This window comes from Corvus brachyrhynchos, unplaced genomic scaffold (genome assembly GCF_000691975.1).
Source record: "Corvus brachyrhynchos isolate BGI_N302 unplaced genomic scaffold, ASM69197v1 scaffold79, whole genome shotgun sequence".
Taxonomy (NCBI): Eukaryota; Metazoa; Chordata; class Aves; order Passeriformes; family Corvidae; genus Corvus; species Corvus brachyrhynchos.
Genome location: NW_008240023.1, coordinates 675,270 through 686,932, shown reverse-complemented (window position 1 = coordinate 686,932; position 11,663 = coordinate 675,270). Strand labels below are relative to the sequence as shown.

Genomic DNA, 11,663 nt, shown 5'->3' with positions numbered 1-11,663 from the left:
ATTAATCTCTTTTCCAGCTCTGTTCCTTTGCTATATAAGTTCCTTTGGATCTTGGAAAGGGGACTTCAAAACGAGCCTTCAAAAAGTGCAGCACAAGTAAGGGAAGAGAAAAGTCAGTTAATAAAAATATTCCTCTTTCATATTACGGGCAAGTGCCAAAGAGACAGAGTCTGCAGGGGAAAAGCGATCAGTTTACTTGAAAGGGAAAGTTAATTGAGTTTTTTATTGAGTTTTTTCTCCTTTCCTATCAATTTCCATTATCTGGATGACTGGGAAAATGACTCCTGATATACCACTGCTCATAACTCCCTTGACTACAGAAAAAAATTATGTTTTAGTGGCCAGATTCCCCCGTTTTTAACTTCTTTCAAACAACACAAGTGGTTCTCATTGGGATCACCCCCTTTTGCCAGGCTTCCAGGTGTGAAGAACTCCACTTGGAAAGATCCAAGTGAGTGAGGCTCCCCTTCTGGAGAGGCTGGATAGCTGACTTGTTGAGGGTTGATTGAAATGTTTAAATGACCGTGTTTTCCTCTCTCCCTCGTGCAGATCTGACAGCCCGCCTGTCCTGGGTGAAGTGGGATTAAGGAAAGGCCTTTGAAGGCGGCGAAACCTGAGGCCTGGAGTGCTGGGCACCAGCTGCTGCATTCCCAGCCCTGCAAGGGAGAACACGGCACGAACGACCTCGCTCATCGTCCCAGAGCGCTTCCTCTCCCCATCTCCAGCACCCAGCCCCTTTCTCTGTTGATTCATCGCTCTTTAGGCCCTTCAGCTTCTCTTTCTCCCAGTTTCTCACTGCTGATAGAGCTGCCCTCACTTGGAAAAAGCAAAGCATTAAAAAACAACCACAGCCCCAACATTTTCTCTTCCACTGGATGAGGATTATGTCCAAATCCACGTCCAGTACGTGAGAAATGAGGTCATGAGAGAAAAACTAAGCAACACCGGTGGGAATCCACTGCTTGGCTTAAGATGTCCGGGGTGGTGATTGCAAAAGTCACCAGTGATCCAGAGCACAGAGACCATGAAATTCCAGGAGGTGAGACATGGCTCTGTAGATACCCAAAATTTCTCACGTCTTCACAGAATCCCAGAAAGGTTTGGGTGGGAAGGGACCTTAAATCTAATCCAGTCCTACCCCCTGCCATGGGAAGGGACACCTCCCACTGCCCCAGGCTGCTCCAAGCCCCAGTGTCCAGCCTGGCCTTGGGCACTGCCAGGGATCCAGGGGCAGCCCCAGCTGCTCTGGGCACCCTGTGCCAGGGCCTGCCCACCCTCAATCTGAAACCATTCTGCCTTAATGTTCTTTATGGTGGCCTTTTGTAGCAGGAAGGATGTTTGGGCTGAAGAAAAGAAAATGTATTTATTATTTAACATTCTCATCAGTTCATCTCACCGCTCCCATCTCTGAGAAGCCAAAACATGTCAGGGACAGAGCTTTTGCTCTGGTTGATTGTTGTGGGGAAAGTGAAGGTGAAGAGGGGCCTTGGAGGGGGAAACTGTGAAGAACCTTTTTACCTTTTCAATTTTTCTGTCGAAACAAAAAGGGGAATTTCATATTGAATTCAACAATGTATTCCAGTCAATTTAGAATAAAACATTCAGTCTCAAATTTTGACTCTTGGATGAATTTTTACAGGAAACAGCACCTGAAAAGGTGAAAATATTTAAAAAAAAACCACCTGAAAATGCATTCTTCTACTTTTGCCTGCTTTTCTACTCTGGAAATGCTGGTCCTCCATGTCATCAAAGTGTGCCACAGATTAGCACAAAAGGGTGCACAGGGATGCCTTGGGGCTTGGTCCAGGATGCCCAAGTGCATCCTAAAGGACATGGAACCATCCAGCCCCTCAGCCCCAAGCTCTGCAGCACCCCTGGAGCAGCTGTCACATCATCACCCTCCTGGGGAGATGAGGGCTCAGTGGGACCAGAGCCAGGGCTGAGAGTTCCACACCCATCTCAGTGGTCCAAATAGTGCCCAAATAATCCCAGTAGGGCTTTCCATGGGTTTTCGTCAGGATCTTTATTTCTCCAAGCTCCCACTGACGGCAACAGGGATTTGGGATTCATCCCTCCAAGCTGCTCCCAGCCAGAGCCCTCAGGTCACCCCCCACAATCATCAGGGTACAGAAAATGCCTCTCCAGGGTTGTCATGGCTGGTGGGGGAATCACCTCTACCCAGGGCTATAAAGTCCTTCATCCCAAGCTAATTTTGGGCATCCAGAATCCCTCTCTCCATAAACCCCTCATTTCAAAGATTTGAATGTCTGCCTTGCTTTTCTCTACCCTGCAGCAGAGCTTTGTGCTGGACACGGGACAATAATGCCACGTCCCGAAACAAATATTTGCTGCAGGCACCTGGTCACAATCAGAAATCTCTTTGTTTGCCTTTTGCTCCAGCCCAGAAATCCTGGATAATGGCTTTGGGAGCAAGCTGGGTGTGTGCAGGAGCAGCAGGAAAGCACATCCATAGGAAGGTGATTTGGGGGCATCTCCCAGGTTCAGGCATTTTGCTGGTTTTGGATGGACAACAAACCTGGAGACGCCACTGGTATCAAAAGCATTGCAATGACAGAGCAGGAAGAGTTGTCCTGGGACAAAGCTTTTCCTCCAGCTGAGGGAGGAAGATAAAGCTGAAGGGAGGAAGGTAAAGCTGAAGGGAGGAAGGTAAAGCTGAAGGGAGGAAGGTAAAGCTGAAGTTCTCCTGAGATGCAAACACCCACCGCTGCTGCTCCACGCTCAAACAGCAACGCCAGGACAGGCAGAAATATCTGCTGAGCTTCCCGCAGCCCAGTTCCACCAGCAGCACCGTTCCTATGGGATTTGCCAGCTGGGCTGGGGTCTGCAGGCTGGCAAGCTCTGCCTGCTGTGGGGTCACTGCCACCTGTCCCTGCTGCTGTCAAGGAATCGTCACACAAGGCAGGACTCTGAGAGACTCAAGGCTGGAATTTGATGGTGACTCTGAGCTAGGAAAAAATGCAGCAGGGTATGTAAGGACTGGGGCTTGGGTTGGAGACAAAGCCAGGAATAAAATGTTCCTTTTGGGAGCTGAAACCCCGATCTTGGGCTCTTGAATCAATGAGTAGGAGTCAATGCATTTATTGCCACCACTAGAATTGATGAAGCTGTTTCTCCTGATTGACACCGGTGTCATTCCACCACCTTCAGCTTGATTTCTGCTGATTGATGCTGCCTGCAGGGGACAGTCCACCTCTGCCGGCCCTCCCCAGGCTACCTGGAGTCTGCCAGGCCCTTCCAGCTGATGCTCCAGCCAAAGCTGCTAAAGCAAAGGATGCTTTGTGGGTGGTGTGTTGTTAAATCCTTTGGAGGCAACTGGCTGCTGAAATGGTGAAGGTGTCACAGAGTCAGGTCAGCCTCTGATGGTCCCATTAACTTCATGTAAATAAAAGCAAATTAAGAGGGCAATCACTCTCTGTGGCTAAGGGGAGCCAAGTTGGTGCTGTGGCTCTCTTCCTGCTAAACAGAGCAAAAGCAAATTGGCTCTTCAGGGATTTTTTCCAGGAAAGCCATTCCTGAATAGCTCCAGGGCTGGGCACACGTTTGTTCTTGAACAACCCTGCCTTTTTCTGACTGAACTTCAGCTCCTGGATGTGGGCTAGGAGGCAGAAAGATGAGGGGGAAATGATCTCTGTGCAGGACATTTGCACTCCGTGCCAACGCAGGGCAAGTGCTGAGTGTGGATTTTGTGGACATGCTCCGTGCCCACCGCTCCTCTCCCCTGGCAGCTCACGCTCATTCCCTGGGTCACAGCTGATAGCAGATTTGTGCTCTCCTGTCAGCAGGCTTGCCTGGCAGCACAGTGAGACTCTCTGGCAGGGAACTGATAGCTCCCCTCATTTTTCGGTTTCTTCATCTCGCGTCCTGAACCCTGACATTTTATTCCAGGATTAAGTTACACAGACCCTATGATGCACACACACAGCCTGCTTGTACAGCAGCCCATACACCCTTGTGCAGACCAAGACCCCAAGCTGGCTTTGTGAAGACCTATCCAAGGCTCCTCAGTCCAGCAGCACATGCCCAAAGAGGGAATCCCTGGTTTGAGGCTCAGGCTCCACCTTCCTGCTCTCCCTCAGCAGCAGGGCACAGATCAGCTCTGCTTTTCCTCGTCACCTCACAAAGCAGCAGGATCCTCTCACCAGGAGTCCCACGGCCCTACCTCCCGTGGAAGGGTTCCAGGAGGTGCTGAGCAGTGGTACTCTCGTGCTCCAGCCCCTGAGGGGGGGCAGCTCAGGGGCCCAAGAGCAGCAGGAGAATTGCTCATTCCAAACACAGCCCCTGCTTCCAGCCCGCCGCTCGCCCTGCCAAGAGAAGTGAGAATTACTTGTTACACCTTCCTTCTTCCACAAGTAAACTGCTAACCCTTTCTGGAACAACGCTCTGTGCTCCTCCATCAGCATGGAAACCCTGGAACAAAAGGAATCCCATCCCCACTGTGAGCAGTTCTTTTGAGAAGGTGTTGGTAGTTTCAAGGACAATTTGGGGGTGAAAGGACAATTTGGTTTTTTAATTTATTTTTTTTGGCCACAGACCCACAGCAGCAAGTTTTCATTCCTGAGCCACCTGGGGTAGTGGGAGGGGTCCCTGCCCACACGAGGGTGGTGGGGTCTAGATAAGGTCCCTTCCAACCCCCCCCCTGGCCTGGGCAGGGACCCCCTCCCACTGTCCCAGGCTGCTCCAAGCCCCAATGTCCAGCCTGGCCTTGGACACTGCCAGGGATCCAGGGGCAGCCACAACTTCTCTGGGCATCCTGTGCCAGGGCCTCAGCACCCTCCCAGGGAAGGGATGGAATGGGAAAACTTGGGAAAATTGCAGCTCCCAGGTATTCTTTCCTCCGTTTCCTTCCTGCAGAGAAGAATGACATTTCTCTGTACCTCTCATGCCCCACATCCCTCGCCTGGAGAGGGCTACCACCATGGTGTGCCCTCAGGTGGGATGGCTGGGACTTCAGCAGACCTGCATTCACCTTCAAACCCAGTGACAGACTTTGGGCAGGATTTCCTGGGCTGTGAGCCATGCTCTCCATGGGCACGGGATACATCCCAGGAAGCTTGCCCAGGGAATCAATCAGCAGGAGGAGCTCAAAGCAGCCTGAGGGCTGCTGTCCCTGCATGGATCCGGCCATCCCTGTACTCAAAACTGCACCCCGAACAGGACAGCCCCTTTGCACAGGTGGGAAAAGAGGCAAACAGGCACTGAGTGGCTTTCCAGAGCTGCTCCAGCACCCTGAATGCCTTGTAGGAGTCTCCTTGCAACAAGCCAGCTCTGGTTTCCACCTGCAGCCCCTCAATAAACCCATGTGTGGGCACCCAGGGTGTTGCCGTGGGGGTGACCCGCAAGCCCCGACCCTGGGATGAGCCTTCCAAGCCACATCAGCTCCTTCTGTGGGAAAAAAGTGTAATTTCCACCACGATGGCTAATTTTAGATGACTCCCACCCAGTCTGCTTGCTGAAGTCCGAGTGCATCTGAACAGGCAAACTCCAGCGCCAAAGCGATTCCAATCTCAGAAAGAATCCCTTGCCAGGAAAGGGGGAGAGGGGGACGGGAATAAAAGCAGATAATGTTGTTTTGGATTCGCAGTCCAAGCGCGTTAGCAGGAGGGTGTTTGAGCTGAGGGGAATCCAGCTGCAGGCACTGCCCTCTCGTGGTGCGCGATTAAAATCTCGCTTTTCCCAAAGCGGAGGATGACTCCTGCCAGCATCCCTGCTCCAGCCCAGCCCCGGGAAAGCTGATCATCGCCTCGGGAGCAGAGCGAGCAGAAACATCTGCTGCGAACACTGCATGTAAAGGGTACGCACAGCTCTCCATCCCTGCACTTAGATCATGTTTTATGCCTCTTCACCCCAAATCCTTGGGTTTTATCCTCCTGAAGCCATTTTTATGCAGCTTTCCATGTCCTGTTTACACACCTTGCATAGAGAAAGAGCCTGAAATATAATTTACCCTTCCAGTGCCTGCCTCTGCAGCACCTGAATGCTCTGAAATACCAGGGAAATACTTCCCTGAGGAGCCAAGACGACATGAGCTGGCACAAAAACCTCCAGGCAGAGCATCCACTGATCCCGAACACCCTCAGGAAGCAGCACAGCATTCCCTCTGCATCCTGCTCTCATCCTGGAAGCACCCACGCCGCAGCGAGATGCCTCTTTCTCTGATCCCAGTCCCGGGCACGGCTACGCCATCTCCTCCAAAAGCCCTTTCCAAAAATAATCTGAGGCTGAGGCAGACACCGAGCATGGAAAGTTTTAGCCCAGGCCATTGCCATCAGACACTGCTGAGCACAGATGGAAACGGAGCAATGGGGAGGGCGATCCCAGGTTTTGGCTATCTGGGCACGCTCACCTCTGCGTCCCTGTCTCCTGGAAATGTGGGGTAGGAAAAGAGGGGGTAATAAAACCTCCCACACGGAGATCAGGAATTATTATCAGTCATGAAGAGACATCAGCCTGGTGGGCCTTTCCTTGCAGCCTCTCCACAGCGCTCCGCTGCCCGGCGGGTTTCCCTGGCTCCCGCTTTCCCAGCGACAAGCCCCAGTCGCAGATGAGGCTTATCAAAACCCTGTTTCCCAGCTCAGGGATGCAGCTGGCAGTCCCAGAGAGGGCATTTTGCTAAACAGCAGCCCACAGAGCTGCTCAGAAGGGAGCATGTTCCCAATCCCCCCGCGCTGGGCCGCGCGCATCCTGTGGAGTGTGCGGGAGAGGCTTCCCCAGCCCACGGTCCCGCGGCTCCCCAGGGGACAATAAACGTAGATGAACTGGAACAGCCATTGTTGGAGGTTACAGCACCGGGGCCAGCCAGGGAGTTAATCCCAGAGCTGCTTTCCAACAAGCATCAAACTGTCCCGTTGTTCGGGTACCGGGAATTCGGGCCTGCGCTCCCAAGGTTTTTGGCTCCCAGGCCCCCTGTGGCGAGTGCCTCTCTCCTGGTGCTGTTTGAAGCACCACAGACCCCTCTAGTACTGTGTTTATTCCCCCCATCCCAGGATTTCCCCCTCCTGAGGAGGTGCACACCAACCCACCCCGAGCCACCGCCGTATTCAAGCATTTTGGGTGACGCAGCAAGACAAGGCAGTATTTCCCAGCTGGAAGGGGCCCTTGCACTGATTTTTGCACATCCAGCAGGCAGATTTGCAGCCTTTAATCCCACTTTATCAGGCCAGGGAAACACCAAAGCCCATGTTTAAATATAAGCCTGGCTTACATTTAAATTAGGCCGAGCTGACATGAGGGTGCAATTAGCACAGAGGATAAACTCCTGTGTTGGGATGGATCAACACCTTACACGGAGCAGCTTCTCAGTTTTCCTTTCTGGACTACATGCTGCTCCCTGAAATCAGCCTTTCCCAGGAAGGTAATTCCATATTATCAGTATGTTTCCAACAGACACTATCCAACTCTCCTTCTCACACCACGGGGTAGGATTTCTGCCGCGTCGTGACAGGAATTTCAGGCTCAGAAACATTACACGGCCCCAGCAGAATGACGGATCTGCTTCCAGGGGGTGAAAAGCCCCCGAGCCAAACAAAAACCAGGAAAAAGAAAAAGCCCTGTCGATAACTTGATTTTCCTTTTTCCACGTTATATTTTTCTCCCAGCTCTTACATCTTTGTGAAGCGTTCCCGGCGCTGCTCTTCCGCAGCCAAGCCGTTCTCCTTGGGGTAAAACATCGGGAAAACACGCGACTCCGAGCCAGGGCTGGAACTCAACCGCTCTGCAAAATGAAAGTAATATGGGGTTGGTACCTTCCCAGTGAATTCCCTGTGTTAAAAATCAATAATAACTTAGCAATCCCACAAAACTGCGAAATTAATTCAGTGGAAGAAGCTGGCAAAGCCTTGGGAAAAAAAAAATAATCAGAAATTATCGACTTTCAAGGTATCTTAAATAATGTGGAGGAAGAATTGCACCCTACAAAAATAGCCTGGAACATTCAAGGGGAATCTGAAGAGATCTGATCTTATTTTGAGGTTGAAACGTGCTGCCCTTAACTTTTGGGAGATTTCATAAAACTAAACATGGAAGAGCCGAGCAGCCTCTCTTCTAAAGGTGCTTAGCACAAACAGCGAGATCAAATTCGTAACAATATAAATACTGATCTTTTCCAAGCAGCAAAAAGCAGTTAAAAAACCACATTAAGAAAGCATTCAGGGAATTTGTTTTAATTCCTCACTACCATATGAACGCAAAATAAGTACTTTTGGAAATACTCTCACTGCTTAAATAAATTTAAGCCCCTGAATAAATAGCAAGGCAAGTGGTTTTTTTGCCTTACTTGAATTTTTTTTTCCACTTCTTTTGCTTTGTGATATCTGTTACCTTGCTACTTATTCCTAGCTCAAGTTCACAGCTGCAGGGAGGGCTTTTTTTTTATTCCTCCTTGCTTTGTGAGCAGATCAGCTCGAATCCGGAGGGGAATTTCATGGTTGTGGCTGTCTCCGAGCCTCCAGAGCTGAGGAAAAGCTGCCTAACCTCCCTTCAATAAAAAATGTGCTGGAGCAGAGTGGTGCATTTCAATCTCAAACTAGAAAGTAAAACAACAAAAAAACCCCAAACCCCACATTTCATAAAATCAACCAGATGCCTTAGGAGGGCAAATATCTTATTCCTCTTTAATTAAAAGGTATAGCAAATAAAAATCTGGGTTTAATTAAACAGCAGGACGAGAAGATGTTATCTCCCCAAACCGCTCTGCCGCGGCGAATTAACTTCTGCGAGTCTTATTTTTTCTTGAAACCCCCACGTATCAACCCAAAGCCAGCACTCTAAAGGGGAAATTCACTCTCTGTGAGAATATTTCTGTGCTCCACGATGAAGGCAGCCAGCTCCTGTATAAACCAGTAGGGGCAATGATTTGTACTGGTTTGGGCTAAGACCAGAACGGGTCGTGCAGAGCCACTGGCTGCTGACCAACACAGCCATGAACCTTCACACAGGAGCACATTTAGCCTTTGCTTTACCTGCTGAGGGATACAATGAATTTAGTCAGTGTTTCATCCATTTCTATTTTCAACCAAGACCTGCCCAGCTGTTTGCTCCAGTCCCTCCACATTGCAACTCCGGAATTCCTTGGGAAAAAACCCCACTTTGTATCAAGGCACCCCCAAGCAGGGTTAAATCCTGGCCTTTCCTGGCACCCCAAGCCAGGGCCGAGCCTGCTCATAAAATAGTGCAGGTGTGTTTATTGTAATCATCTCTGACTAAAAAGAAACACGTTCAGGGGCTTTAAATATAATTAGTATGAGCTACACTCCTGCCTTTAATCACTACCTTGCTGGTTAATATAATCAAGAAGGTAAACAAACAAGGATTAACTCCATTAAGTTAAAAAAATATATATTCTACTGGGAAGCTCGCCGAGGAATTCTGTTTTGTTCCGCTGCTGCGGAGCATCATTTTACTTCTGCGTGGCAAATTATTTTTAACATAAAAATACTTGCCTTGGGAGGAGACCTCTCCTTTCCCTGCTTCCCTAAGACAGAGGCAAAATAAAACCCCCTTTATTCAGATTTCATCCGATGCAAGCACTTTGCTCTCTCATGGTTTTTTAGGACATCCGAGCGCTTGAAGATGTTTAACTGCAGATAAAATTAAAGATAGGCTTGGACTAACACACCTGCTGCTCTGACATTTATCCCAAACGAGATGTTAGGTATAAAACCAGGTTTCAAGCGCAGCAATCGGTGTTCCCAAATGTTCAGTCCGTGCATTGTTGTAATGAGCGCGGCTGGACCTGCTTCGATCCCAGAAAAAGCCCGAATCTGGAACTGGCGTTTGCCCGCTTGGACATGGGACGGGATATTCTGAAAATGAGCTTCAGCATAACACCCAGGGCTCGTTCCCCCACGAAATAACCCTTTATTCCACCCGGGAAGTTCCGTTCAAACCGTGCCTAAACACAGGAAACGCTCTTATCAGCAGAGATAGCGGCAGGAGGCTTTAACGCGCAGCTCGCTGCGACCCCCAAGTTTCACATTCGCAGGAGAAAGCCTGGATAAACACAGGCACGTGGCTCCAAACCTGCTGGGATGGGAGCACATCTCCTTGCACACATCTCCTTGCACACATCTCCTTGCACACACCACGGACGGCCAAGGCTCCCTCGCTGCTTTCCTACCTCCACCGCAAAGCAGCCCTCGGGATCCTGCATCGACCTCTAACACCAGACCCCGCAGCGATGCCGGGGCAGGGGCAGCCGGCCCTGCCGGCATCTTTATCGATCCAGGATGGGAGCTACCTGAACCACCGGCCTCCCCTCGGAATAAAGGCACTTTTTGTGCCAGTCTCCTGGAGCGTGGAGTGAGGGAAATTGGGAGAGCGTCACGGTAACGGAGCAGAGCGGGGGTGCAGTCGGGAGGGGTCCCCCTGACAATCACATTGCCGGGCTTTCCAACAGTTGTGGCTATTTTTTTTTTTTTTTTAAATTTATTTATCTTAAATCACATCATAGCTGTGCCAAAAAAACACCTGAGGGAAAACAGAGAAGCGATAACCCCACAGCATTCTTCACCCGCTCACAAATAAACACCGACATTTCCACTTAGGGAGGAGAAAAACATCGGCAAGGGAATATTCCTCCCCAAATCCTGCATTTTTGAAGCAGTGCAGGAGCCAAAGCAGGTTCAGAAGATGCTCTGTGGATAGGTGGTAGCTGAGACACGAGCCTGGGAAGCGTTACTGCTGCAACTGAGCCCAATTCCCAGGGATTATTTGATAATGCACCATTTTATTCCCTCTGAGCAGCTCCCCGAGCTCAGGGAATCTCAGTGCAGAGAGAGAAAAACCTCAGCGAGGTCCCTGCCACCTCAGAAACGGAGCTCACGGGGTCTTTACACCCTCCACGCTCAGAGAGGGATTAAGCGGGACCCTAAATAAAGCCAGGCTCAAACACTTCCCTCCACTAGGTCAGACATGAAGTCACAACTTCAGAAATGCTTCAAAACTGCAGCTTTTGCAAGGGAAATGTCCAGCAGCTTTCCTATTCCAGTGGCTGGTTAGAATGTTAATTCAAAGTCCAGGCCTAATCAGAATTCTAAGTCCTAGTCTAATCAGAATTGTGAGTCCAATTATAATTATAATTCTACGTCCAAGTCTAATCAGAATTCTGAATCTAATTACAATCCTAAGTCCAAGTCTTGTTTTTGTTCTATGTCCAAGTCTAATCAGAACTGTAAGTCCAAGTATAAATATAATTCTATGTCCAAGCCTAATCAGAATTTTAAGTCTAATTAGAACTCCAAATCTAGGTCCAAGTACAATTGTAATTCTAAGTCCAAGTCTTATCATAATTCTAATTATAATTCTAAGTCCGAATACACTTAAAACTCTATGCCCAAGCCTAATGATAATTCTAAGTCTAATTATAATTCTAAGCCTAGTTGTGAATTCTTCTTTTAAGTCTAATTAGATTTCTAATCCTGCCTCTGAAAAATAAAATTAGATAGACTCATCCCAATATTAATGCAAAGTTTTCCTCCACAATATCGGTGTTTTTAGAAGCCAAACACTGATTTTACAGCACGCTAAAAATGTTCCATAAAAACTGAGCCGACTTCTGCTTCTAAGCAACGGTGTTTTTATGATTTTCCCATCCTAATTCTGGAATCAAAATGCAGGGAAAAGACCTGAGCAAATGGCCTTTTACA

General features: G+C 49.2%; 2 protein-coding genes across 4 annotated transcripts in view; one reads left to right on the top strand and one right to left on the bottom strand.

Annotated features, from left to right (window-relative positions):
• The window catches only part of LOC103621863 (helix-loop-helix protein 13-like), a 3,160-nt gene extending 2,020 nt beyond the window's left edge, over positions 1 to 1,140 (top strand). The window contains exon 2 of the mRNA XM_008640724.2: positions 550 to 1,140. Within this exon, the coding sequence (XP_008638946.1) occupies positions 550 to 587 (38 nt within the window). The 3' untranslated portion in view covers positions 588 to 1,140. The remainder of the gene's footprint in view (positions 1 to 549) is intronic.
• Positions 1 to 11,072, bottom strand: part of LOC108448942 — a 21,969-nt gene extending 10,897 nt beyond the window's left edge. The window contains exons 1-2 of one of the 3 annotated variants that reach the window (XM_017743436.1): positions 10,136 to 11,072; positions 7,624 to 7,732 (exon numbers count right to left, since the gene is read on the bottom strand). In XM_017743436.1, coding sequence (XP_017598925.1) covers positions 7,624 to 7,732; positions 10,136 to 10,229 — 203 coding nt within the window. In that variant the 5' untranslated portion in view covers positions 10,230 to 11,072. The remainder of the gene's footprint in view (positions 1 to 7,623; positions 7,733 to 10,135) is intronic. The other 2 variants (XM_017743437.1, XM_017743439.1) reach the window with 2 other exon arrangements.
• Between the last annotated feature and the right edge of the window lie 591 nt (positions 11,073 to 11,663).